This window comes from Ailuropoda melanoleuca, chromosome 4 (genome assembly GCF_002007445.2).
Source record: "Ailuropoda melanoleuca isolate Jingjing chromosome 4, ASM200744v2, whole genome shotgun sequence".
Taxonomy (NCBI): Eukaryota; Metazoa; Chordata; class Mammalia; order Carnivora; family Ursidae; genus Ailuropoda; species Ailuropoda melanoleuca.
Genome location: NC_048221.1, coordinates 138,348,706 through 138,375,934, shown reverse-complemented (window position 1 = coordinate 138,375,934; position 27,229 = coordinate 138,348,706). Strand labels below are relative to the sequence as shown.

The following is a 27,229-nucleotide window of genomic DNA, read 5'->3' as shown; positions in this document are numbered from 1 at the left end:
CTCTGGGCTGCGAACTTCTACATGACGACGTCACTGTATTTGGGTGGAACGACATGTATTTACTTCTGCTGGCACTCTGCTAGGAATGTGGGAAAATATGGAATCTAACTGTTCAAAATAAATACTTCAACTGATGAAATAGTTTCAGGTAATATTTTTAAAAAGCCCTATCTGATGTAAAGAACTAAAAGCTCTACACTTCTTAAAACTTAAAAAAAAAAAGGATGCAAAAGTTAAAAATCATTTATATGCATTTTTTCGTCTCTACAAATAATGAGAATAACAGAATTCAACTATAGTCAATAGTTGAATTATTAGAAAATGAATACTGGGTGATGGTAATTATTAAGGAGGGCACTATATGTTGGCTAATTGAATGTAATAAAAAAAAAAGAAAATGAATGCTAAAAAGAATAGTCACTTTCTTAATTGCCCATCATCTATAGGAGACGGGATCTCTAAAGGCATCTGCATACGAATGCAACAAAGCAACAGCAAGCACCTGCCAGGTCAAAGGTCGTTTGCCGCCAGGGTTCAAGTCACCTGACAACAGAGAGGACGAACTGTCAATTCTCCCCCATAGTCATCTTTTTCCTCCACAAACAGTAAAACCCCCTGCAGCCAAACAAGCCCCACATACCGAGTGCCAAAGAAAACGCGGGGAGACGTGATGGAAAGGGCATGGGTCTCTGAGCCACGTTCATTCATTCACCTTACTCCCTCATTCAAAAACAGGTGTTCAACAAGCACCTACAATAAACCAGATGCTGGAGACACAACTGTGCACAAGATGAAGGTCTCGCTGCCACGGACCTCACAATGGACGGGACAGAGAGAGATAAGAAAGGAATAAACGGGTAAATGCATTGTCTGCTAGATGCTGCCTAGTGCAGAGCACAGGAATGGAGCAGGGCAGGGGAAAAGGGGGTGGCGCCACAGGGGTGATAACCGGCCTCACCCTGAAGCTGACATTTCAAGTGAGAACAAAGCAGAGAGCAGTTTGTGGAGGTAAGAATGTCTAGGAAGGGAGAAAAGCAGTTCATTGGCCCTCAGGGAGAAATGTGACTGGCCCCAGGGGAGACGGGACTGGAGCACATGCGGTGGGGGGGGGGGAGTGGACAGGGACAGAAGCTGGAGACAGGCGGGGGCAGAGGTCAGACCCAGAGGGCTTTTGCAGGGGCAAGTGAGGACGGGCTCTGAACCGAGTGACGCAGAATTGGGGGGTTTTCGGCATGAAATCACCTGGTTTTAAATGGATGTATTCTGGTTCTGGGCTGAAAAGACTGGGGAGCCATGGTGGGATAAACAGGCCAGGAGAGGATGGTGGGATAAGTAGGCAGGAGAGGGTGACAGCACGTGTGGTCTGATGTGGAGCCCAGCTGTCATCAGAAGGAAAGACAACAGCATCTGATGACGATCTGACAATGGATTTGATGCAGGGTTTCAGCTCCGAGACCGCCAAGGTTTCTGACAAGAGCAACTACCTAGAAGCACGGGGACAGCTGAGAAGGAGCACAGGAAGGGCAGGGAAGGGAGTTGGGGAGTCTGTTTCGGGCACATTTAGCTCGAGGTGCCTCCTGGACCCCCAGGTGGAGGTGTGGGTGGGGACCAGGCAGCCAGCCACATGACTCAGAAAAGTCCACTCAAATCCTGCCCCCCCGCACCTGTGATCCCTTGTGGGAGACTGGGAAGCCACTTCACTTTTCCCCCCACATTATTACTAAAAAAATCAAGATAATGATGCCACTATGTAGATTAAAGTAGCAATATGACAAATACCTCGAACAGTATCTGAGACACAGCAAATGTCTGATAAAAGCTTCCTTTAATAAATACTGGAATTTCTACTAGGCATCAGGCACTAAAGGGACACGATAATTAGCTGTAAAGTGTGGTCTCCGGAGAGGCTTTCTCACTAAAACAGGAGATAAACAAGTATGTGAATAACTATAGAAAAAAGTGTTACAAGCCAAACGAGATATTCCAGATATTCGAAGGAATGAGTGCAGAGATGAGAGAAACTTCAAACCCAGGGGAAAACCTAGAGTCGGAGGCAGGTCCCCTGGCCTGTAGAAGATGCGTGGACGGCTAGCCCGAGAGGGCTCCCCAAGCAGAGGGAACAGGCTGGGCAACTGTTCAGAGGGGAGAGCAGGGCCACGCAGCTGCAGCATCGGACGGCGAGGAAGACAGGCGCACTAGGCTGAGGGGCAGGGCTGGGCACAGTCTACGGGGGGCTCAGAGCCTTTAGAAAACGGCAGACTTCTGATAAAGGTCATTATAGCATGTGAGCGGACAGAAGAGTGGAAAAGCTTTTGGGGGGGGGTGGAAATCAAGCCGTAGAGTAGCCTGTTTGCTCTTGGTAACTTGACCTAGTCAGTAGCAGCCAGACAGAAGGTTTCCTCTCACCAAATGTAGGTCAAGGTGTGGGAGACACTCCCTCGGGATGAAATAGGATTAACAGAACATTAAGGTTCAGCAGTTGAATAATTTACATCCATCCCACTTACAACACAGTTAGTGCAAGCTCTGTGACAGGCCGGTGATGAGAGCAGAGGGCCTTCTAGAACTCAGCACGGAACACAAAGAGACATCTACAATTAGACTCTCGATTTGAGCAAGGCTTTCCTAAAGGAGTGCACGCAGGGCACCCGGCTGGCTCAGTGGGTTGAGTGTTGAGTGTCTGACTCATTGATTTCAGTTATCTTGGGGTCGTGAGATCAAGCCCCGTGTCGGGCTCCGCGCTGGGCTTGGAACCTGCTGAAGATTCTCTCTCTCCCTCTGTCTCTGCCTGCCCCCAAATAAAAACAAAACTAAAAAGAGATTGCATGTGTCAATCACACCTGTAGCTTTTAGACCAAGTCTGTCCCTTATGCTGGATGGGACTGTCACCTACAAAAGTACTTAGCACCTAGCAAAATGTATAGCACACACTCAGTAAATCCTAGCTGAAAGAACACACAGGAGTAAGCAGTAATAAGATGTTTGCTGAGCAGCTGATACTATGCGGTTAGCTCTAAAACATATCCTTAACTTGAATGGAAGATTATGTCATGTACATCCCTTTTGGTGGATGCATTAAGCTATCCCTTCAGCACGACAAAAATCGACATACTCAAATCAGAACTCATTATCTTCCTACCAAAAAAATCTGTTCTTGCTTCTATCCCCAAGTTACTCATCTACAAAGAAGGCAAGCATTTACCTTTCTTTCTTCTGTCTCAATACCATTTACTGAATAATCGAGAAGGGCTTTCCCCACTGGATCTATCATCCCATTACTTCCATTCTGTACCTTCATTTCTCAGATCCCATGGGTCTGTTTCTCTCCCCAGGCTTCATGGCTTTGTCTATTCCCGTGTCAGTCCTGTAATATTTAAGTGACTGCTACTTGACAAACAGTAGTGTGTTTCATACTGAAATTGCTACTCTCAAGCACTTACACTTCTAGAGAAACTTTTCAGTTCATCTCATTTCCCTCAAAACCCCACCCTGAACTGCATTACACCCACAGATTAACTCGAGAGGAACTTCCCTCTTTATAATACTGAATTTTACCATCTGAATAACAAGATGTTTCTCCAGTTAGTGTTCTCTTATATCCTACAGTAAAGTTTTATAGTTTTCTAAACAGAGGTCCTGTGCATTTCTTTTTATAGGTATTCCTAGACATATCATAGTTTTTAACTGCTTGTGAAACTAGGATCCTTTCTCTATTATATTTGCTAACTCGTTATTGCTGATATAAAGAGAAGCTATTTAATTATTTTATTCTTCTCCTGTATCTATTTTCTGAGGCTAGCACAAAAGTCAAGACTTCAGTAGCTTTTCAACCTTTCTACGAAAAGAAACTTCTGTTAAGAAGTGAGTCCCTTAGGGGCACCTGGGTGGCTCAGTTGGTTAAGCTTCTGCCTTCAGATCAGGTCCTTATCTCAGGGTCCTGGGATCCAGCCCCGCATCAGGCTCCCTGCTCAGTATGGAGCCTGCTTCTCCCTCTGCCCGCCCCCCTGCCCCCGCTTGTGCTCTCTCTCAAATAAATAAACTCTTTTTAAAAAAAAGGAGTCCCTTTTATCTGATCAACATTTTAAACATATCCTGATCTTATGCGTAACTACACACACACACACACACACACACACACACACACACACATGCATAGTCATACGCACACACAATATCAGTTTCCTGTGCCTCATGCAAGTAAGATTGTACGGGACAAAAGAGCTCCCATGTGATTCCTCAGCAACAGCCTGGCTTCACTTCCCATGCTGCCAGCTTCAGGGCAGCAGGAGCGCTTAGGACAAAAGATGGTTCACTGTATTCAACTCTACCTTCTGCAGACAGTCAACATTTTGGGTATTTACCCTAATTAGGATCAAGTTACGATCTTTTCTGCTCGTGTGTTAAACACACTGAAGATTTCTAAACGCCTAAATATTTTATTAGGGGAAGAGTCTGCCTCTAGATGGCTTCTTTTCTGTCTTGTGTCCAATTAAAAAAAAAAAAGAGAGAGAGAGAAAAAAAGAGTCCTTCAACTTCTGCCAGATGGCCTCCTTCAGCTAATTTGTCTCTGCCTAATCTTTATCAGTTTACTGCTGGTGGTCAAATGTTTCTCCTAATGGATAAACATTACACATTAAACTGGGACTTTTATATCAGGCTGTCCATCTTTAACATGCTATGTTGTTTTTCTTCCACATACTTAAACGTTTTAAATTATATTTAAATATTGAAATGAAATTTTAAATTTCAGCAAAATACTTAAAGCCATGTCATATAAAGCTATTTTTAAACATGCATTTTGCTCTTACTGCAAACTACCCTCTAATTTGTGGGCCACGTAAGTAGTCTTTTCCGGTAGGATGTGAACAGCAGTGGAGAGGAGGCATGCCCTCCCTTTGCTCATCAACAGCACCTCCGTCAACGTAATCAAGAGGATTCCAGAGATGCTGGAAGAGGTGAAGCCCTGAGAAAGAAGCTTCCGTAACTGACTGTGAGAAGCAAAGGCTCGCCCCTTAGACGACTGCCATGTGACTGAGAAATAAACATTTATGATGCTGAGCCACTGGAATTGTGTTGTGGTTTTAACAGCAGTTAGCCTATCCTCAGCTAGAGAGTAGTAGTAAACAGGAGTTTAGAATATCAGGTAAGAGAAATAAGAAAGGTAACGGCTAAGATCAAACCAAAGGATGGGTGGTGAGGGCCCAGCAAACACTGCGTCATGCAAATCCGTACTCACGCCAGCCACATTCATGACCCCAATTTAGCAACGTTAGATTACTTTTTAAATCTGTCAGTTTAAATATATAAGCAGCATAATATTTTGTAAATGAAGTAGCATGTGGAATCCCAAAATATAAGCTAGAGACACAGAGCAGTTGGGGCTGAAGTAAGACCGGAGGGCAGAGCCTTGCCTGCTTACCGCCCCGGTGCATGCCTACAGTATCCGAGCGCTCCAGAAGGCAGTTTGAAAATTCATGATTTTACACTATTAACTTCCAGTGGCTAATGTTAACGTTTCTGTTATCAGCATGAATTCGTCAGGAATGTTCTTTTTGTTTCTATTTCATACTAAAGGCTTAATTCATTTCTAAATTCATTGTAACGCAAACACTAAGGCTATGAATTTATCTCTTAGATTGAACAGCTTCACCCACATTGCTCAGGGTTTTCTGCATTGTGTTTGTTATTCACCCCCCGCCCTTCTCACTGTGTTTTCTTTCTTCTTTACTGAGGTATTACTATTATTATTGATTCAGTAAGTGTCTATTTAATGCCACTGTGTGCTAACCACTAAGGATACCCCGATGAACAAGACCAGTAGGGTAACTGCTCCCAGGAAACTTAAACTAAGTGATCTTGACTCTTGTAAGCATTCACAACTAGTTCCTACTTTCATTATACCCTAACGACAACATGCAGCCTGGCTTACATCTTCGAATTCCGGAGATTTTCAGTGGCCCAACATATTCACTGATTCTGCCCATTAGCTCTTTTCCTGCAAGAATATCTGTTATTTATAAGCTAGATTGCCAGCATCTATTCTCCTTTTCTGAATGTCAGGTATATTTCTCTATTCTACTCAATACATCAGTAATTTAACTAGTTTTTTTAGTGTATTTAATCAGTTCATTTTGGCTTGGTTTTGTATGTTCTTTTGCATGCAACCTCCTTTCATCCAAATCTATTTTTTAGATTACTTTTTAAAAAGTAAAATCTACTTGAATCCCATTAAGGAGAAAAGAAACTTCATCTTCTAAAATTCTCTTGTTTCATAGCAGTAATTTTTCTCTAAGCTCATACACCTTTGGTCCATTTCTAATGTTGAAATAACTATTTTCTATAGATGCCATGATATACTTTATTTTTTCTACTTCGCTCATCCTTAGCAGAGGTCCCTTTATAAAGATGGTGAGCACGTTGGTCCTTGGGGACTTGGACTACATTTATCTTGGAGCAGACATTTAATCAGTTTTGTCACAGGACAAAGAGTACCATGGAGGAACTATCTCCCTTTTGAAGGAACAAAAAGGCAGAAGTTATTTTCACGACTCAGTTGAATACTAGACATAAGAACATTTCCATAAAAGTGAAATGTATACAAGTAAAATACACATTCAAGTGTCTTCTCTAGGAAATTCAGAAGTCTCAAGGGGTATTAAGAAGCAAGAAGAAGTGACCAGATCTTATACAGAAGCTGGTGAATGACTATACAAAAGAGGCTCAGGAGAACAAAGAAAGAAGCGGAGTCAAGGACAGACCCCAAGGGGCTGGTTTTCAATAGTTAAAACTAATGGCAGAAATTCCCATAAAATTAGAGAATGCTTCCAATACCAGAATGCCATATGAAAAGTTTAATTGCTACATATTTAGAAATTGTATATAGGTTAACTTAAAAGGCCAGGTTATTTTTGTGACTTATACAGCACCATAAAAGACCACTTTACAAGGAAAACGTCTAAATTTGGGGCACCTGGGTTGGCTCCGTCAGTTAAGTGTCCAACTTTTTTTTTTTTCTAAAGATTTTATTTTATTTTTTCGACAGAGATAGAGACAGCCAGCGAGAGAGAGAACACAAGTAGGGGGAGTGGGAGAGGAAGAAGCAGTCTCATAGCAGAAGAGCCTGATGTGGGGCTCGATCCCATAAGGGCAGGATCACGCCCTGAGCCGAAGGCAGACGCTTAACCGCTGTGCCACCCAGGCGCCCCAAGTGTCCAACTCTTGATTTCAGCTCAGGTCATGATCTCAGAGTCATGAGATCGAGCCCCATGTAAGGCTCCTCACTCAGTGGGGAGTCTGCTGGATATTCTCTCTCTCTCTCTGCCTCTGCCCCACCCCTGCTTGCACTTGTGCGCTCTCTCTCTCTCTCAAATAAATTATCTTTAAAAAAAACACATCTAAATTCATTAAAGAATTTTCAACTGAAACATCTGTCAATCACTTTTCATTTGAATTACTAAATGCAACTGTATGTTGTCCTTTCACCAACATGTTAGAATACATAAAACAGGCTACTGAGTCAAAGTGTTAATCTTACCCTGAAAAATCAGCAGAGTATTGTCCATAATCAAAGATATAGACTCTAGTAATTTGGCACACTGTGAGGTATCCCAAAGCAAACACAAAACAATATCTGAAAAACAAAAATGAACTAGATTAGTGAAAATAAAAGATTCATTTTGTTAAAGAATACATTTTAAATTTATTAACCATATGATTCAAAATTTAAATGGTTCAAAAATTAAGTATTTCTAGATCTATTCCACAAATAGCTTTCTTCAATAAACTGTAAGAACTCTTTACTAGTATCTACTTTAGTTTACTTTTGTAAATTTTGTAGCATCTTCAATGGTATATGCATCTAATTACTGCTTTTACTAATTTTTTCCTTTTGAAAGACCTCCATGAACCAAATTATATATTTAGAAGTCATATTCACAAGTATAAAACTGTGAGTATTGGTATTTCTTCAATTTACTCCTCCTTCTTTTTAGAAAACACAATTTGACCCAAAAATATTTGGCTAAATTACACATTAAACAAATTCTTAATAGGATTTTAAAAACTTGTTCTCAACAGTCTAAAATCATTCATCCTTAGTGTGGATCAGGTGGCATTTACTCAAACTTTATAGGCGTGAACATTTAGTGATTTTCACATTCTCAATGCGCTTGGGACAGAGTTACAATAATTAAACACATAGTATGGAAGGGATTTCATATCAATATGAAGAGAAGAGAAACAGATTCCAGAACACATAACACTGCATAGGATGAAAGCTAAAAAGCAAATGAGCAGGGAGAGATTATCATCTAAGTAGTTAACAATATAATTCTAGACGGACTGAAGAACTACTGTACAAGGGAAAAACCAGAACACACAGGAAATGTGGATAAACATCCAAACATTCTCAAACTGGGGAAGGACTTTCTAAACATTGATCATATAGAAGAAATCAATAGGAAAAATCCAACATAGGGGCACCTGGGTGGCTCAGTGGGTTAAGTGTCTGCCTTCAGCTCAGGTCATGATCCCAGGGTCCTGGGACCAAGTCCCATGCTGGGCTCCCTGCTCATGGGGAGCCTGCATCTCCCTCTCCTTCTGCTCTCCATCCCCTCAGCTCATGCTCATTTTTCTCTCTCTCAAATAAATAAATAAAATCTTAAAAAAAAAAAAATTGCAGCCTTTTCCAATTGAGCCTGCCAGGTGCCCCTACCTGAATTTAAAGTGACATTTTTAGTTAGAGATTGTTTATTGAAATGGTATTATAAGTAATTGCATATCAAAAAAACTATATTAAGTTGTCCCTCTCCTCCCCACCTGTGCACTGTCACTGTTTCTCTCTCAAATAAATAAATCTTAAAAAAAAAAAGAAAGATTATCTCTCTCCCACCTCTCTCCCTCTCAAAAAAAAAAATACATATATATACATATATATAATTTGGTTAAGTTAAAATCTTAAGTTTCCTGTGTAGGCAACTCAGGTGGTTTTATGAAAGAAATCTTTTAAACTTGGGGCACCTGGGTGGCTCAGTCGGTTGAGCATCTGACTCTTGATTTTGGCTCAGGTCATGATTTCAAGGTCCTGGGATCGAGCCCCATGTCAGGCTGTGTGCTCAGCAGGGAGTCTGCTTGAGGATTCTCTCTCCCTTTCCCTCTACACCTCCCCTGACTCACACGCACGTGCACTCTCTCTCAAATAAACGAATATTTTTTTTAAAGAAATCTTTTTAAAAAAATTTTTTTATTACATTATGTTAGTCACCATACAGTACATCCCTGGTTTTTGATGTAAAGTTCGATGATTCATTAGTTGCGTATAACACCCAGTGCACCATGCAATATGTGCCCTCCTTACTACCTGTCACCAGTCTATCCCATTCCCCTACCCCCCTCCCCTCTGAAGCCCTCAGTTTGTTTCTCAGAGTCCATAGTCTCCCATGCTTCACTCCCCCTTCTGATTACCCCCCTTTCTTTATCCCTTTCTTCCCCTACCGATCATACTAGTTATTATGTTCCATAGATGAGAGAGACCATATGATAATTGTCTTTCTCTGCTTGACTTATTTCACTTAGCATTATCTCCTCCAGTGCCATCCATGTTGCAGCAAATGTTGAGAACTCGTTCTTTCTGATAGCTGAGTAATATTCCATTGTATATAGGGACCACAGCTTCTTAATCCAGTCATCTATTGAAGAGCATCTCAGTTCCTTCCACGATTTAGCTATTGTGGATAATGCTGCTATGAACACTGGGGTGCATATGGCCCTTCTCTTCACTACGTCTGTATCTTTGGGGTAAATACCCAGTATTGCAATGGCTGGGTCATAGGGTAGCTCAATTTTTAACTTTTTAAGGGACCTCCACACTGTTTTCCAGAGTGGCTGCACCAACCTGCATTCCCACCAACAATGTAGGAGGGATCCCCTTTCTCCACATGTAAAGAAATCTTTTAAACTATAGTCAAATAGGTAATTTTGATCCACTTAATTTATTCCTGAGGGGGGGGGAAAAAGGAGGCTAGCTTCCTAATTCAAATGTTTTACAATGCTAATATACTCTCCACAACTATATCTGACAAAATAACACACGTGCATACTCACACATAGAGTGCTGACAAATCAAACTTAAAATAATTTCCAAAAATCATGTGGCTGATTTTGTTTCCCAAGGATGACCACAACAATATCTCCCATTTCATATACTCTTGTATAACCCGACCTTCTGCTTCCCCCATTACAAACAAGAGCCTATTTCTCTATCCACTTTGAATCTGGGTTGGCCTTCCAGCTCTCTGACCAGTAGATTATGGCAGAAGTAACACTTTGCTAGTTCCAGGCATAGCCCATAATTAGCCTGGCACTTTCTGCTTATTGCCTATTGGGAGTTGTTGTCATGAGAGAAGTGTGACTACCCTGAGACCACCACACAGAGAGGCTCTGGAGGATGACACACTCTGTAGGAGAGACAGTGAGAAGACAGACACCAAATCGTAGGATATGTGAGTGAAGAAGCTGATGCTTATCCAAAAGAGATGATCTATCCAGTTGAACCTTTCCTGAATTCCTGACCCACAAAATCATTAGCAAAATAACACACCCATTTGTTTTAGGCCACCACAGTTTNGAGCCTATTTCTCTATCCACTTTGAATCTGGGTTGGCCTTCCAGCTCTCTGACCAGTAGATTATGGCAGAAGTAACACTTTGCTAGTTCCAGGCATAGCCCATAATTAGCCTGGCACTTTCTGCTTATTGCCTATTGGGAGTTGTTGTCATGAGAGAAGTGTGACTACCCTGAGACCACCACACAGAGAGGCTCTGGAGGATGACACACTCTGTAGGAGAGACAGTGAGAAGACAGACACCAAATCGTAGGATATGTGAGTGAAGAAGCTGATGCTTATCCAAAAGAGATGATCTATCCAGTTGAACCTTTCCTGAATTCCTGACCCACAAAATCATTAGCAAAATAACACACCCATTTGTTTTATGAAGTGGCAGTTCTGTGAAGTGGCAGACTCAGAACAGAAGTTGGTAAGTGAAAACGGGGAGCTACCATAATAAAAATCTGGAGCGCAGAGCGCGGGCTTGAGGACTGGGTGCAGGTGGGAAGTGTAAAGGCCTTAAGGAGATTGCTAGTGAAGATCTGAAACGCAGTCAGGAAATTTTAATTGGAAGCTACAGAAATTGGCTAAACACTGCTCCTCACTCCAACATGGAAAACAGAACACATACCACTCAAAGTGCCAATGGGCTCCTTCTAGATGCATATAAGGTGTGTATATAGAGAAATGAACTGAAAATGGGAAGTATTCAAGATTTTAGCAGAATTTGAAAAAAACAGGGCTCAGGACAGTCTTTCCAGTCACAAAATATTCTCAAAGTAATCACAGTAAAGAGGAAGTCAGGAGTACTCTTTAATGATACCTCAGAAAGAGGTAAGGGCACATCTTTAGAGAACCTCTCAGAAAAAACAATGGTTTCCAAGAATCTCAAGGTTATGCCTCATAGACTCCCTGCTAGACAAGAACGTTTTCAAGAACCTGGAGGATGCTGTCCTACAGCACTTTCAGACCACAGTAAAAGGAGATGGTCTAAAAGAGGTCTGTGGGAGTGGCTTCTGTCTAATGCAGAAGATTTACAGAGACCTAGGAAGCCCACATTAGTCTTTGAGAGAGTTATACGTGACTGGACAGGCAAAAACAGTTCAAAATGAAGAGATAACTGTCCCCAGTTATCTACAGGTAAGTAGCGGGCTAAGAAAGCTGTTCAACTGCAAAATCTGGCCATTTCTTGTATAAAAGGAAGGACAGCTCAGCGTGTGGAGAAAGAGCCGCAGAGACCAACTCCAGGGACGAGATGGGGCACCACTCAAGGAATGGGAAACAGGTGTCCATCTGGACTTCTCAATTGCTATGAACCAGAGATTGCTAAGAGACTTGCACTCCTCTCCTTTTTTAACAGTAGCATCTACTATAATCATCCTCTCACTACTCACCATTGCATACTGGGTACTGGGTGGAGGGGGACAAAAACCTGCCCCATTAGTGCACTGGTCCTCACATGAACAAGAGCTGTATTTGAGGAACCACACTGAAGAAGCCTCATCCACTGCAGACCTGACTTAGATGACCAGATGAAGGGGTCAAGCTTGATGCCATCAGGAGGTGACACTCTGGGGGCCTTAGGAGGAAGAATACTTTTTATGCAAGATGTATGTAAATTGTGGGGGCCAAAGAACTGTCTCCAAAGTTTGCTGCCCCAGTAAAAACCCTATTGCACATGTAGCTCCGAACAGCAAGAGATGGAATATGGTCCTCTTCCCTTGGAAGGGCTGGACCTAGGAACTTGGTTTACCCATAGAATATAATGGAAATGACTTCCTGAAACTTCAAGGCCTGGTCCTAAGAAGTCTGGCAGCTTCCTCCATTTCATTCTTGATTTGCTTGTCCTTAGCGTAGTCTGAGACAGCCATCACACATGAGCAGACCAAGCCCGCACGGAGAGGTGACTGTCCCAGTCAACAATCCCAGCTGATCTCCCAGCCAACAGCCAACTTCGACACCAGAAGGGAACTGTCTTGGATGTCAAGCAGTCAAGCTTTCAAATGACACAGTTCCAGCCAACATGTAATAGCACCCACATAAGTCCTCGAGCAAAGTTTGTCCAGCCAAGTCTAGCCAACACAAAGAACCATGAAAAACAATAATAAACTGTTGTGAAGCCACAGAATTTGGGTGGTTTGTCATGCTGCAAAAGATAACTGAAGTAATTCCTTAGTAAGAGTTTAGCGCACTACAACTTACAGTAATTTAAAATAAAATACCTTGGTCAGGTAAGGCTTATTTGGTAAATGCAGGTATGATTCCATATAAGGGGATTAGTAATATCTACCATCATAGTGATGAGTCAAAGGGAAAAACAGTTACAGTCAATACAGAGAACGCCATTTAATAAAATTTAACAATGTTTCCATGTAAGAATTAGAACTCTCAGCAAACTAAGAGAAAAGGATGCTTTCTTAACGTAAAAAAAAATACTGTCGAAACATTCAGTATTTTGTCAGCCCTGAGACACTACTAATTCCTCGGGGAAAGCATATGGAAGTTTCTGAAGTGGGAAAGGAGAAGGATATGTGTTAGTATAGATGAACTTAACTGTAGATTAAATTTGAAAATCCAAACAACATAAAGTCCACCCTTCTCAAATTAATCTCTAAATTTAACATCATAATCCCAATCAAAATCCTAACAATACTCTCAGTGGAACCTGACCGGCTGATGTTCAAGGTCTTCTGGAAAACTAAATGATATGATGAGGAGGACTTGTCCGATCCCAGCAGATAAAAGAACATGTCACAGTGATTTATAATGTAGTACTGTTTCATAAACAGATCAAACGATTAACCAAACAGAGAAGAAAGTTCAAAAAAAAGACTCATCCAACTGGAAGTTTTGTTTATTATAAAGCTGGCATATGAAATTAGCGGGAAAAGGATGAATGAAGTAAACAAGGTTAAAAAGCTCTCCTTTCAGAAATAAAAACAGTTTCCTGGTTCGTACTACACACACACATACAAAAATCCAGATTAATGTAAAAAAAACAGGACAATAAAAAGTACCAAAATAAAATACAAAGGAATACCCTCAAAATTCTGGCATGGGAAATTTTCATAAGTATGACAAAAATCATAAATGCCATGAAGTTAAAGTCTGACAAATATTTACTATATAAACACTGGAAATTTCTATAGAACAGATGACAGAAAATTAAATAAGCAACAGAAATTATTTGCTACATATCGTAGGTTAATACCTTTAATAAAAAATTTCACAAATCAACAAGGATTAAGAAATCAAGTGAAAATGGATGAAAATGTAAATGAGTAAATAACAGAGTTTAAAAAATTATAAAGTCAGTCCATTTAGAAAAATAAATGAGGAGTACCTGGCTGGCTCAGCTGGAAGAGAGGATGACTTTTTTTTTTTTTTTAAAGATTTTATTTATTTATTTGACAGAGCAAGAGACAGCCAGTGAGAGAGGGAACACGAGCAGGGGAAGTGGGAGAGGGAGAAGCAGGCTTCCAGCAGAGGACCCTGATGCGGGGCTTGATCCCAGGACTCTGGGATCACACCCTGAGCCGAAAGCAGATGTCCAACGACAGAGCCACCCAGGTGCCCCGAGAGGATGACTCTTGATCTCAGGGTCATGGGTTCGAGCCCCATGTTGGGTGTAAAGATTCCTAAAACAATAAAATATTAAACTTTAAAAAAAAGAAAAAGAAAAGAGATTCAAGATAAGGAATGATCAGAAAATCACAATAATAATCAAAAAATGCATATTAGAATTAGGGGCCCCTGGGTGGTTGAGCTGGTTAAGGGTCCAACTCTTGGTTTCAGCTCTGGTCATGATCTCAGGTTGTGAGATCGAGCCCCACATTGGGCTCCGCGCTGGATGTGGAGCCTGCTTGGGATTCTGTTTCTCTCCCTCTGCCCCTTCCCTACCCATGTTCCCCCCACCCAGTCAAGCATTATAAATAAATAAATAATAAATAAATAATAAATGAATGAATGAAGAAATTGATAATAATTGTCCAATATCACTGGCAAATTTTAAAAATAGGCAATACCCAGTTTGGGTAGGGAAAATAGTCATTCTCAAATGTGGTTGGTGGGGATGAGATTTTAAACAGCCTTTTTTTTTGGTGAGTGATTTTGCAGTATACATCAGAATTTGTACATACTCTTTGAGCTGCCAATTTCACTTTCTGGAGTCTATCCTAAAAAACAAAAATACTTACATATATTTACAAGGATCTACACATAGATACTCACTAAAGCACTGTATGTTAATGATAAACAGAAAACCAACTAAATGTCTCCAATACGGTATTAGTTAAAATAAATGGAAATAATAAAATAAATAGAAAGCCCCGCTATGGAATTCAGCAATAGTGAATAAGGAGATATCTATATGCACACACAATGAAAGTCAGTTAAGCAGAAAAAGTGAACTAAAGAATAATCCCATTTTAGGTAGTAAAAACCCCTGCACAAATGTATCTACATATTATACACACAACCGTGTGTATATAAACATATACTGATATATCATGGGTAAAGTTCTAGAACAAAACTGTAATAGACACTCTAGGTTGATTCCCACCATGTCCATTTCTGTCTCCATTGTCCCCTGCTTTCCTCTACTCTAGAGACCAAAAGGCTAAATATTCAATGCCCAGCCTCTCTTGCAGCTTGAGGTGGCATGATACACAGATCTTGTCTGTGACATGCATGCAGAAATCTGCTGAGGTTCCTGGAAAAGACTTAGATTTGTGTTGTCCAATATGGTCTCCATTGGCAAGAGTGTTCTAGATCTGGCTCATGCCAGCTCATGAAAGCTGTGAGTTTAAGAATTTTTGTAAACTGGTTGTTAAACACAGCCAGTATTAAAAATTAAATGCGAACATAAAACTAAATAAATAGTATTACAAAAGCATTAAATATTCAAAACTCATCGCTTCCCAATTCCTTCTTATCATCTGGTGTCTTCTGTGCTCTTGGGCTATTCCTACATCCTGCGTCTGCGTGACCGAAATACTCCGGAGTGGTGAGCTACTGAGCGTTTCTTCCCAACCCCCATTCAGGAACTTCAAGTTAGTTGCTTCAAGGCTACCAGGATAGAAGCATTTACACTCTAAAAACTGGCAAAACTATAAACCTTCTTGGTCATTTAAACCAAGGATCAACAAACTAAAGGCTGTAGACCAAACTTCCCTGACTGCCAGGTTTTGTAAATAACATTTTACTTGGCCACGCCCAGGCCCGTTTGTTTCCGTGTCTATGGCTGCTTCTGCCTTACAATAGCACAGCTACAAGAGCAACTGTGATGATCCTGGAGGCCTAAAATATTTATGGGAAAGTTGACTCACCTGAATTAGAATTAAAATGCTGAACAAAAAGGTAGGGGGAAAAACAACGAAGAAAATGCTAGTAATGCACATTAAACTTTTAAAAGGTTGTCATGACTACAGCCATTGTATTGTGAACAAGAAAGAAAGAGGAAATCATCTCCTAGTGATGCAAAACCTACTACTGAGACAGCAAAGAAGTTGCTCACACGTGGCCAGAGGAGTGAAGTTCCAACGTACATCTTCCTTGTCTGACTTTCATCTTATTCACTGATACAAACAGAAATATCAACCAACATCCATTTAGAAATGCCTTCGTTTATCCATGATATAAGCAACTTTTTTACTGAACTGGCTGGTAACCATTTATTTGTAGTCGAGTCTGTCAAATTATGGATGAAATGCAGCTACAGGTGAGCCTTGTGAGAGTTTGGCAAGAATCAGTGAAAGCATTCTGTAAGAACCAACTGGCTCTTCTTATAATTAACAATGGAGAGTATTGTATATTTTATTATTATTTGTAAATTATGTACTATCTATCCACTATATTAGTAAAATTTATAATAAGTTTGCATATGTATACTTATGCATCTTGCTTACCCACAAAGCCCATTAGTCGCTAACATTTCCCAGCGTACCACTGACTAGCCACATGTGCTCATGGAGTACTTGAAATGCAGCTAGTCTAAAATGAGATGTGTTACAGCTGCAAAATACACACTGCTTTTTGAAGCCTTCACAAAGAATTTAAGATCTTTCATTAATAATTTTTATACAGACTATATTTTGAAATGATAATATTTTATATATACTGGGCAAAATAAAATATATTCTTTTCTCCTTTTTAAACTGTGAGTGTTGGAAAATTGAGAATTACATCTGCGGTTCACAATGTATTTCTAATGTATAGTGCCAGATAGTTTTCCTAAAAACAAAAAAGGGGAGAGACAGCTGATGTGGCTTTTCACACTTTTGAATTCTTTCTGCCCAGAAAACAGATCTAATGGTTGTTGTAGCAACCATCTTGCATCCATGAGGTGGCAAACAGTCTCAGCACAAGAGAGCAAGAGAAGAATTCTGCTTCTTTAATGATACAATGAGCTGCTGCATTGGCTCTAAACAACCGAATGCAGCAAGAATCCCAGGTGGTGAATTTTTCCCCTATTATCTGCAACTGAAATGCATTCCGAACTGAAGGCAAAGCACATTAAACTTTAGTTGTTTTCTTCGGAGTCAGATCGCAGGGCAGGGCGACTGGGCAAGCCTTTGACTTCTCGCACTCACACATCAGCAGAGGGAAGCAGACATAGGAGCCAGTATACATGTGCATGGTATTACCACGAGGGCTATGCTCAAGGTATGAGTTTCACTAAGTGCCTTCAAACAGAAAAATATACATGCAAAAACTCCAGACAGAAAGGACCAAGATGTAAATAATGGCCCCAACACTTTTTATTATTCCTACCTGTGACAGTGTTAAGAGTTAACTTAAAAAAAGGCAGACACACAGGGGTCCTGACACTCTAACTCAATCAACTGTGATCTTGTCCCTCTTGCAAGGTTTTATGCCTAGTTTATGGGCAGGCATAAAACTAAGGTCTGGTCAATGAAACTTGACATAGAGCTTCTGGAAAGGCTTTGCTCCTTCTTGAAGTATGACCCTTGCTAGTGTCGTGTCTGTAAGTGACAGCAGCCAGCCTTAGCTTATAAAAGGAGCTAGTCTATGGACAAAGTCAATACGCTAGGATGGCAAAATAGAAAAGTTAAGTAGAGCAAAAAGTAGAGCTTTTTGATGCCCTCATTAAGACTGAGTTGCTGAATTAGCCAAAATGAGCTGCCTTGCCTCATGACCTCTTGCTTTGAGAGGTAAATCTTTCTATACTGTTCACACCGCTATACCACCATGAGCTGGGATTTCTGCTCTTTGCAGCCAAAAGCATCCTGATATAATTATTACTCATAACAAAATTAAAGCAATAGCATTTAAAGAGTTCTAGAACAGAACATTTTCTTTTTGTTAAAATATAAATGTTGAATTACTGCCTCATTTCAAAAAGAGAAATCACATTTAAATATTTATTCATTTAGATATCAGCTACAGACTGGAAAAAAACAGGAAAAAACAGAGAGCTCAGAAATGCTGAGGGGAAATGAAAAAGAATTCTCCCCTAAGGAGGAAACCAGGTAACATCACCAAAAGTTTCAAAATCCTAATGGGAGCAAAGACAAAATCGAACAAATGAGTAATTGTTTTAACTTGCTGAAATCAAATTAAACTGTTCGCTTTCCAAGGTGCATGAGCTCAGATGACCTTGGTTATTGGTCAGCTGCAGAAAAGGCTTGCACATCTGTATTCTAACTTACTGTCTTCTCCTTATTTTGCCTTTCCCTGTCTATATTTTCCCAGACTCTGTTTGCTTATACTTAGGTCTTGAAATCAGGTACTTAAGTTGCGAAACCTTGGAATTTTGCTCTTGTCTTTCAAACACACTGTTGGCTAGTCTGTAGTCTTTGCATTTCTATATAATATTTGAAACAACTCTAAAAATACATGGAACACTATAAAACAAAATGCATATAAGCAAACAGGGTCTTGGAGAGTATACACAGAGGGGGAAGGCAAAATAAGGAGAAAGTCAAGCCAGTATTCTGATGTGTAAGTCTTGTGCAAAGTTAGTCACATGGGTCAACAAGCAGTGTAGAGTCCAGAAATAAAGCCACACATATAGACAAGTCGCAGTCTAATACAGAAAAGATGGTATTTGCAATCAACAATGCTGGGACAAATGTCTATACATACAGAAAAAAGGTTAATTTCAGGCTTTAACTCATAACATACACAAAAACTAGCTCAGAATGGATCTGTGATCAAAGCCTAAACAATAAAACTATAAAACTTCTAAAAGAAAATGTTCACAATCTTAGGGCAGATGAAGATTTCTTGGAAAAGGCACAAAAAGCTCTAAATTATAAAGTAAAAAACTGATAAACTGACTTCATCAAAATTTCAAAGCTCTGTTCCTCAAATATCACCACCAAGGTACAGTTATCAGGACGAGCATGGAGTAATGTATGAAGTGTTGAATCACTAAATTGTCCACATCAGATTCATAATCACACTGTATGTTAACTATACAGGAATGAAAATTAAAAACTTAATTTAAAAAATCACCATTAAGAAAATGAAAAGGCAAGTCACAGATGAGGAGAAAATACTCATGATTCATAAAACTGACAAAAGACATATCCAAATGTAAAAAGAATGAATTATAAAATAATAGTAAAGTTCAAGCCAGAAGATTTGAACAGACATGTACCAAAAGGTGTCCAATTGGTCAATTAGCCCAAGAAAAAAATGCTTGACACCATTAATCATGAGAAATCGAAATTAAAATCATAGTGAGGTAGCACTAAACACCCACTGGAACTACTACAATTGAAAAGTATGATAAAACCAAGGGTGCTTGAAACTAAAGTGACAGGTGCCCTCATACTTCACCAGTGGGAATGAAAATTCACATAACTACTCTGGAAAAGTTTGGCAGTTTCTTATATAATTAAATATACTTTCACCCTGTGTCCCAAAAATTCTTCTGCTGCACACATGCAGGAGAAATGAAAACATATATCCGTTGAAGACTTGTACCAAAGACTTGTACCAAAATGTTTTGGAAGTTTTACTCAGCCCCAAATTTGAAGCAACCCAAATGTCCATTAATAAACAGGTGAAAGATAAATTATGGTACATACATTCTACACAATGGAAAGCCACTCAGCAACAAAAGGGACAGTCTGTTGATAAACACAATGACATGGATGAATTTTAAAACATTAAGCTGAGTTAGAAAAGGGGGAGCAGACACAAAAGATTACACACTATAGAGTTCCATTTATACAGAATTCTAAAACAGGCAAAACTAATCTCTAGTGACAGAAAGCAGGTCACTGGTTGCAGGAGACAGAGCCTGACTGATAACACAGGGAAAGGAAGAAACTTTGGGGGATGAGTAAAAATGTTGTCTATCTTGATTTGGGTGGTGGTTACACAGTCTATGCATTTGTCCAATGTTAACTATACTGGAACTGAACTGAACTGGTGGTTTTATTTTGTTTTAGGTAAATTACACCTAAAGTTGATTAAAACTTAGTTTGGAAACAAACACATTGAATACGATCTCCTTTGTGTATTCCTCCTCATCCTGGGCTCCCGGGGTTTGGTTTTCTTCTCCAATGGCACTGATTTCCAAGAGGATGTCACCCTGCCCCCTGATTTCCATGCCCTCTGTACACTGACAGCTCCCAGATTCTCAAGCTCCAGCCTAGATATGGCTCCTATCTCAAACAACCAACAAACTACTCAACATCACCAGGTGTTGCTTAGTAAGTAAGCATCTGGAGCCTAACATGTTCCAAGTAGAAATTCTGATCCCACCAAGACCACCTTTTCCCTAGTTTTCTCCATCCTGGTAAACGGCACCATCTCTCATGCAGTTGTTTTGCCCAAAAAACTGAAGTCCTTTTTGATGTATCTTTGTGATTCCCATCCCCATACTGCAGATCTCCAAATCCAACTTCATATCGCATATCACTAGGACTCGTATCCACACCCAAATCTATCTACAAATATACATTGGATTGAGTAATTCCCCCTGGGAGCGGGTCTGGGCCTGGACTGCTGTAATAGCATCCTGACTAGTTGTCCTTCTCCTACTCCCTCCTAGTCTGTTCTAAACACGGCATCCAGAGTGCTCAAGACTCCCCAAACAGCTGCCCATCACACCCAGAACAAAATCCAAGTTTTTTCAAGAACTTTTGTTAACCCAGGATCTCATTTTTTTTAAAAAACTAAAACTCTTTTCTTTGGTTCTACTGGATGAATGATACACATTTATGTACACTTTTCTTTTGATTACAACCAAGGAATAACTACTATTGAAGACTGATAACATTAGGATGACTGATTCTAGAGAAACCTGGCAACATTCAAGGCACCCTTCACATGTATGCACAGGCAGAAATTCCAGCAATTCAGGGGAAGGACAGGTTAGTTACCATCAGTGTTGTCTGAAGTTGGTCATGATTTTGAACTGGTACTATTTTCACATTAATTAATTTGGTGAGATAGGGGTCCATTTCACTTTAAAAATAATTTTATTCTTGTAAAATTGTTGCTAAACCATCCTTGGTCCAGTTGGTTCCTCTCCCTCTGTCTCCTTGGTACTGCTGGGTGGAAACACAGTGCTGACTGCAATAAGCTCAGGTTAAAACTAGTGGGTCACAAAAGCCTTTAAGTCCAGGATCAAGTTTTATTCAAAATGGTATCTCCAAACCGTACCTCTACTTGCTGGCATATAATCCTGAAGCCCATAGGTTATCATGTAATTTTTAAATGAGACTCCACTCAGTTTAAACACCTATAAATAAATAATTCTCCAAGCCTACATATTAAATCCATTTCTCTCAAAACCTATCTCCAAATTTCTATCCACAATTATGTATTTCCTCTTCCAGAATATACCATTTCAAATTAAATAACTACAATTCACTCAATCTAGCTAGTCTTTTTATTTTTTTTTATCTAAACAGCAATAAACATAAGCTGAGAACTAAAAATTAAACATTGGTGGGGGGCATTAGATTTAACTCTAAAGATGGCACTAATGAGAAATGCAGACTGAAAAGTACTCAATAAACAATTTATAGGAGCAGAGCCTTGGAAAGATCATTTCTTGAAAATTATTTGTATTTTCTATTTAAAAACATTATGATTAATTGAGTTTGTCTGTTTTCATTTAGTGGTTTTTACGTGGAAGGCGACCTGAAGAATTGTTTCTCTAGGCAACGGCATCTGAAAGTCAGGTCAACATCCCGAAGGGGGCTCACCTCTTCTTTCGTCTCTATTTATATGAAAGTCATATGTGCACAGAGTTTCAAACTCAAAGGGTACAACATGGACAGAGCAGGCCCACACACCCCCTCTCCTGGACCGATCCCTGGACGGGCAGGGTGGTCAGGCCCCTCGACAGCACCATCCTCTGCGTGCACTTGGGGCTTCAGCTCTTCCAACAACTCCGTCTCTGACTTTATAGCTCTGATAGCTTCCTACCACTTCAGTGGAATTTCAGGTAAGTGTGTGCATTTAATCTGCTACAAACAACTAGCAGTTGCAAAATTTCATCTTAAAACAATTATCAAAATGTCAGGTTTCTAAAATCTTTTGATGATTTCCCAAATTTTATTCTAATAATCTAGTTATACATTTAATGGACTTTTAATAAGTGGGATACCATTCTCATTTTTTTTACTCTGCACACAATAACACATTGTAAGATACACTGTTTCTGCTCAAGTGTTACAATTAACAGTTTAATTTATCCTCAAGCAATAGGTGATAAATCAACTAGCCATGTGGTCTAAGAACCAAGTTTGAAAGCTCTTTCCACTATTACATTTATAAACATACCCTCTTAAAGATACACAATAACCATTCTTCACATTTTAAGATCACGTCTTATCTTTTCCTAGAGTTGGTTGTTAAAGACGTCATTTTGACTCAATACCCGCGCCTTTTATAGAGGAATAGAAAGAACGGAAAGGTACAAGTTCTCCAGGGATGTTGTCACAATGTCTGACAGCCAATCATGAGTAACAGTGCTGGGTACGGTAGGATTAGCTCTAAATGCCAGTCACTTCTGTCTCAATATATCCATGGTGCTCCATGTAGAATAGCTTTACCACACTTTGTAAAAACTGGTTTCTTAGCTGTCCACATCCTTCACAACACTGAGCTCCCCAGGGAGCCTGACAAAGAGAAGACATTCTCTTCAGTTCTGTTGGGTGGGACACGTGCTTGCAAGTGAATGGTACTGAGAAGACAAATATAGGGTATAATAGAATTAGTGTGACAAGATCACCACAGGCCAGAGAGGGAGTGGAAGGCTCCTCCCAGGATGACAATGTCTATGTCAGCCCCAAACACAGAAGAGTGACAGAGAAGATGGCGCTTCCCAGTTGAGTGTGTAGAGCCAAGAGTCAGTATACCGTTCCATGGCCAGAGTGACACCTATCTAGCAAAAACTGGGAAAAACAACAGGAAATAAGCTTAGTTGGTAAAACAAAGTTCAAAGTATTCTGAAAGGCATGGATTTCTTCAATATGAGTATTCTGGGTATTCTCCTGTAGGCATTCCGAGGTTTTTGAGCAAAGAAGTAATGGGATGAAATAGTTACTTGGAGAATAATAAAGACTAATCGATGTATATGATGGATTGTAAGAAAGAGGAAGTCTGGAAGTCACAAGAACGGTCAAACAGCCCAAGGAAAGAAGTCCCTGGCTAAGGGAGAGAATGTGAAAGAAAGCGCTAAGGATTTCCAAGGAAAAGTAAAAAGAACTCCAACTACTTTTTTTTTTTTAAAGATTTTATTTATTTGACAGAGAGGAAAGAGCAAGCAAGCATGAGCAGGGGGAGAGGCAGAGGGAGAAGCAGACTCCCTACTGAGCAGGGAGCCCAACTTGGGACTGATCCCAGGACCTTGAGACCATGACCCGAGCCGAAGGCAGACGCTTAACTGACTGAGCCACCCGGGCACCCCGAACTCCAACTTTCTATAACTTTTTCTGCTTAAAGAAAGTGAGAAGCAAAGGGCAAGTTTTTAAATTAGGGTGTCTCAAGAAAACACAGAAGTTGATTCCGGAGTAAAGAATGACCCAGGTCAAAATGCTGTCTTGACCTCTTACTGGCTGTGACTTGAGGAAAGTTGCTTGAACAAAGCCTCAGCCTTCTCTTATGTATTAACAATTCCCCCCCTGGAAGATTTCAGTTAATTTTAAGGCTTGAAAGCTTTCACCGCCATCACCAGACCCGTCTGACTGCCAACCCGACACCGCCATGAGCGTCTAATAAAGCCTCTCCAGCTGAGTTGAGGTGGAGAGCCAGCATGTTCTCCTCCAGCTGGTATGTAACACCCAACACCATCCCACCAACGGCTCAAGCCTCCAGAAGCCGATTCCTCCCTTTCCTTCATGCACCACAGCCAATCCTCCATCCAGTCCTGCCTCTAGTCCTGTGGGTCTTCCTCTCTCTCCACACGTAGCTTCCAGGTCTGCAGCTACCAACAAGTCTTGTCTGGTTTCCCGGTCCCTCTGGAAGCTCCTGCTACACATTCCCTGGGACGATGTCATCTACCCGGCAGCTGGAGCCGTAATCTAACAAGGTATGTCCCTCTGCCCACTGTACTTACAACTACAGTCTAGCCCAGCCGCCTGAGTTCCTCTCATAGTACTGGTGATCTTGCTCAGCAGGCACCTGCAAGCCTGGGCCTCTCTCAGTCTCTGACTACACCAAACGCTCCAAAGAGCTGGACACGGGCCTCTCCCTCCCGCTCACAGGCTCTCCCTCTGGTTCTGTGAACGGCTGGCTCACACGTGTCAACTCTCTCCAACAGCACCCATGTTATTTCATTCATCTCTCTCTCTGAGATAACTTCACTTCTGTATTTGTTGACCCTCCTGTTGTCTGCTTCCCCCCATGTAACATTAACTCCAGGACGGGAGGCTTGGCATTGGTCTTTGTCCGGAATGGACTAGGGCACGAAGCAGGTACTCAGATATTCGAGTACTTGTTGACTAGAGCCCCATATTCCCAATTTTTAAATTGGGTTGTCTTAGTATTGAGTGGTAAAAGTTTTTTATATATTCTGGATGAAGTCCTGAATCACATATATGTGTTGCAATTATTATCTCCCAGTGGTTTGCTTTTTATTGTTTTAAAAGTGTCTTTTGAAGGGGCGCCTCGGTGGCGCAGTCGTTAAGCGCCTGCCTTCAGCTCAGGACGTGATCCCTGCGTTATGGGATCGAGCCCCACATCAGGCTCCTCCGCTATGAGCCTGCTTCTTCCTCTCCCACTCCCCCTGCCTTGTGTTCCCTCTCTCTCTGGCTGTCTCTATCTCTGTCAAATAAATAAATAAAATCTTTAAAAAAAAATAAAAGTGTCTTTTGAAGAGAAAAAGGTTTTCATTCTGATGAAGTACAATTAGTCAATTTTTTGTGGGGGCCATTTTTTGAGGGTCATACCTAAAAAGTCTTTGCCTAACCCAAAGTCATAAAGAGCTCCTATATTTTCTTCTGAAGTTTTATAGTGTTAGGTGCCATGTTTAGGTCTATGATACATTCTGAGTGACGTTTTATGTATGGTGTGAGGTAAAGGTCTACTTTCACTTCTTCATGAATTCAATTGTCAGGGCAACATCCGTGGAAAAGACCATCCTTTCCCAAATGAATGGCCATGGCACTTTTGCTGAAAATCAACTGACCATAAAAAAATAAAGGGTTTGGGGTGCCTGGGTGGCTCAGTCATTAAGCATCTGCCTTCAGCTCAGGGCGTGATCCCGGCGTTCTGGGATCGAGCCCCACATCAGGCTCCTCCACTATGAGCCTGCTTCTTCCTCTCCCACTCCCCCTGCTTGTGTTCCCTCTCTTGCTGGCTGTCTCTATCTCTCTGTCAAGTAAATAAATAAAATCTTTAAAAAAATAAATAAATAAAGGGTTTGTTTCTAGACTCCCAATTTTGTTTCAGTGAGATACGTGCCCATCCTTACACTATTATCACAACATCTTTATTACTCTGCCATAGTGGCCAACCAACTTTGTTGTTCTTTTTCAAAAAATATTTTTGTTATTCAAGGTCCTTTGTATTTTCATATACATTTTATGATCAGCCTTTTAATTTCTATTTAAAACACTTTCTGAAATTTTTGTGAGAGACTACATTACATCTGTGAATCAGTGTGGGGAGAACTGCCATCTTAACAATACAAACCTTCCAACCCATGAATATGAAGTACCTCTCCATTTAATCTTTTTTTTTTTTTAAGTAAGCTCTACACCCAACATGGGGCTTGAACCCACCACGACTCCATGATCAAGAGTCGCATGCTTTTCTGATGCAGCCGGCCAGGCAGCCCCATTTAATCTCCTTTAATTTCTCTCAGAGATGTCTTACAGTTTTCAAGTTTAATTGCAGATCTTTGATTAAATTATTCCAAGAATTTTATTTCTTTTGATGCTACTATGAACAGAATTGCTTTTGTATTTTCATTTTTGGACTATTTAGGTTATATGTAACGTATAATATATATATAATTGATTGTGTCTCCTGATCTTGTAGCCTTGCAACTTTGCCAAACTCATGCATTAGCTCTGCAGTGTTTTTACAGCCGCTCTAGCACTTGCTCGGTTTCTGTTTGCAAGATACATCTTATCCATTCTTTCTTCCAAGCTGTTGGTGTCTTCTCTTAGAAAGAATGTGTCTTGCAGACAGCATATGATTAGGTCATTTTTTTAAAAATCCAGTCTGCCTTTCGATTCACATTTAACGTAATTACCAATGTGGTTAGATTTACACCTGCCATTTTGATGTGTGATTCAGGTGTGTCTGAGGTCTTTTTTTGTTCCTCCTTTACTGCCTCATTTAGCATTAAAGAATGTTGGTAGCATATTGTTTTAATCCTATGTTGGTTTTTTTCACTATACATTTTTTAGTTACTTTCTCAGTGATGACTCTAGGGATTACAGTATGTATCTTACCTTATCACACTCTTTTTCAGATTAATGGTGACTTAATTCTGATAAAATACAGCAAGTTTGCTCCAGTACTGCTCCATTTCCTTCCTCATTCTTTTTACTATTATCACATATATGACACCTATACATGCTATAATCCTAATAATACAGTGTTATAATTGTTGCTTCAGATAGCCCTTTAGATAAATTAAGAAAACGTATATGTACACCATCTTTTATCTTCTCTGCCCACATTTACCATTTCTGGAGACCGTCATTTCCTCCTGTGGATTCCAGTTACTGTCTGTTATATAACCTTTCAACCCAAACAACTTCCTTTAGAATTTCTTGTAAGGCAGGTCTTTGTGTATCTGGGAATGTCTTTACTTCACCTTCATTTTTGAGGGATAATTTTGCTGGTTATAGAACTTGTGGTTGAAAATTTTTTCTTTTGGCACGTAGACTATGTCATTCTAATTCCTTCTGGCCTCCACTGTTTCCGGTAATAACTGCACTCTTCCTCCGTAGACAATGAGAGGCTTCTCTCCTGCTGCTGCTTTCAAGATGGCCTCATTCTGTCTTTCAACAGTGTGACTACAGTGTACCTTAGTGAAGATCTGTTTGTTTATCCTACTTGAGCTTTGCTGAGCTTCTTGGGTCTGCAGATTTGTGTTTTTCATCAAATTTGGGATACTGATGGACACTATTTCTTCAAATGCTTCTCCTCTGCGGGCACTGACTACGCACGTGTTGGGATATG

The 27,229-nt window shown here is 40.3% G+C and overlaps 1 protein-coding gene across 3 annotated transcripts in view; it reads right to left on the bottom strand.

Annotated features, from left to right (window-relative positions):
- MBOAT2 (membrane bound O-acyltransferase domain containing 2) overlaps nt 1-27,229 on the bottom strand; it is a 127,502-nt gene that overhangs the window by 30,287 nt on the left and 69,986 nt on the right. For all 3 annotated transcript variants that reach the window (XM_034659944.1, XM_034659946.1, XM_034659945.1), the window contains one exon: nt 7,535-7,630. In XM_034659944.1, the coding sequence (XP_034515835.1) occupies nt 7,535-7,630 (96 nt within the window). The remainder of the gene's footprint in view (nt 1-7,534; nt 7,631-27,229) is intronic.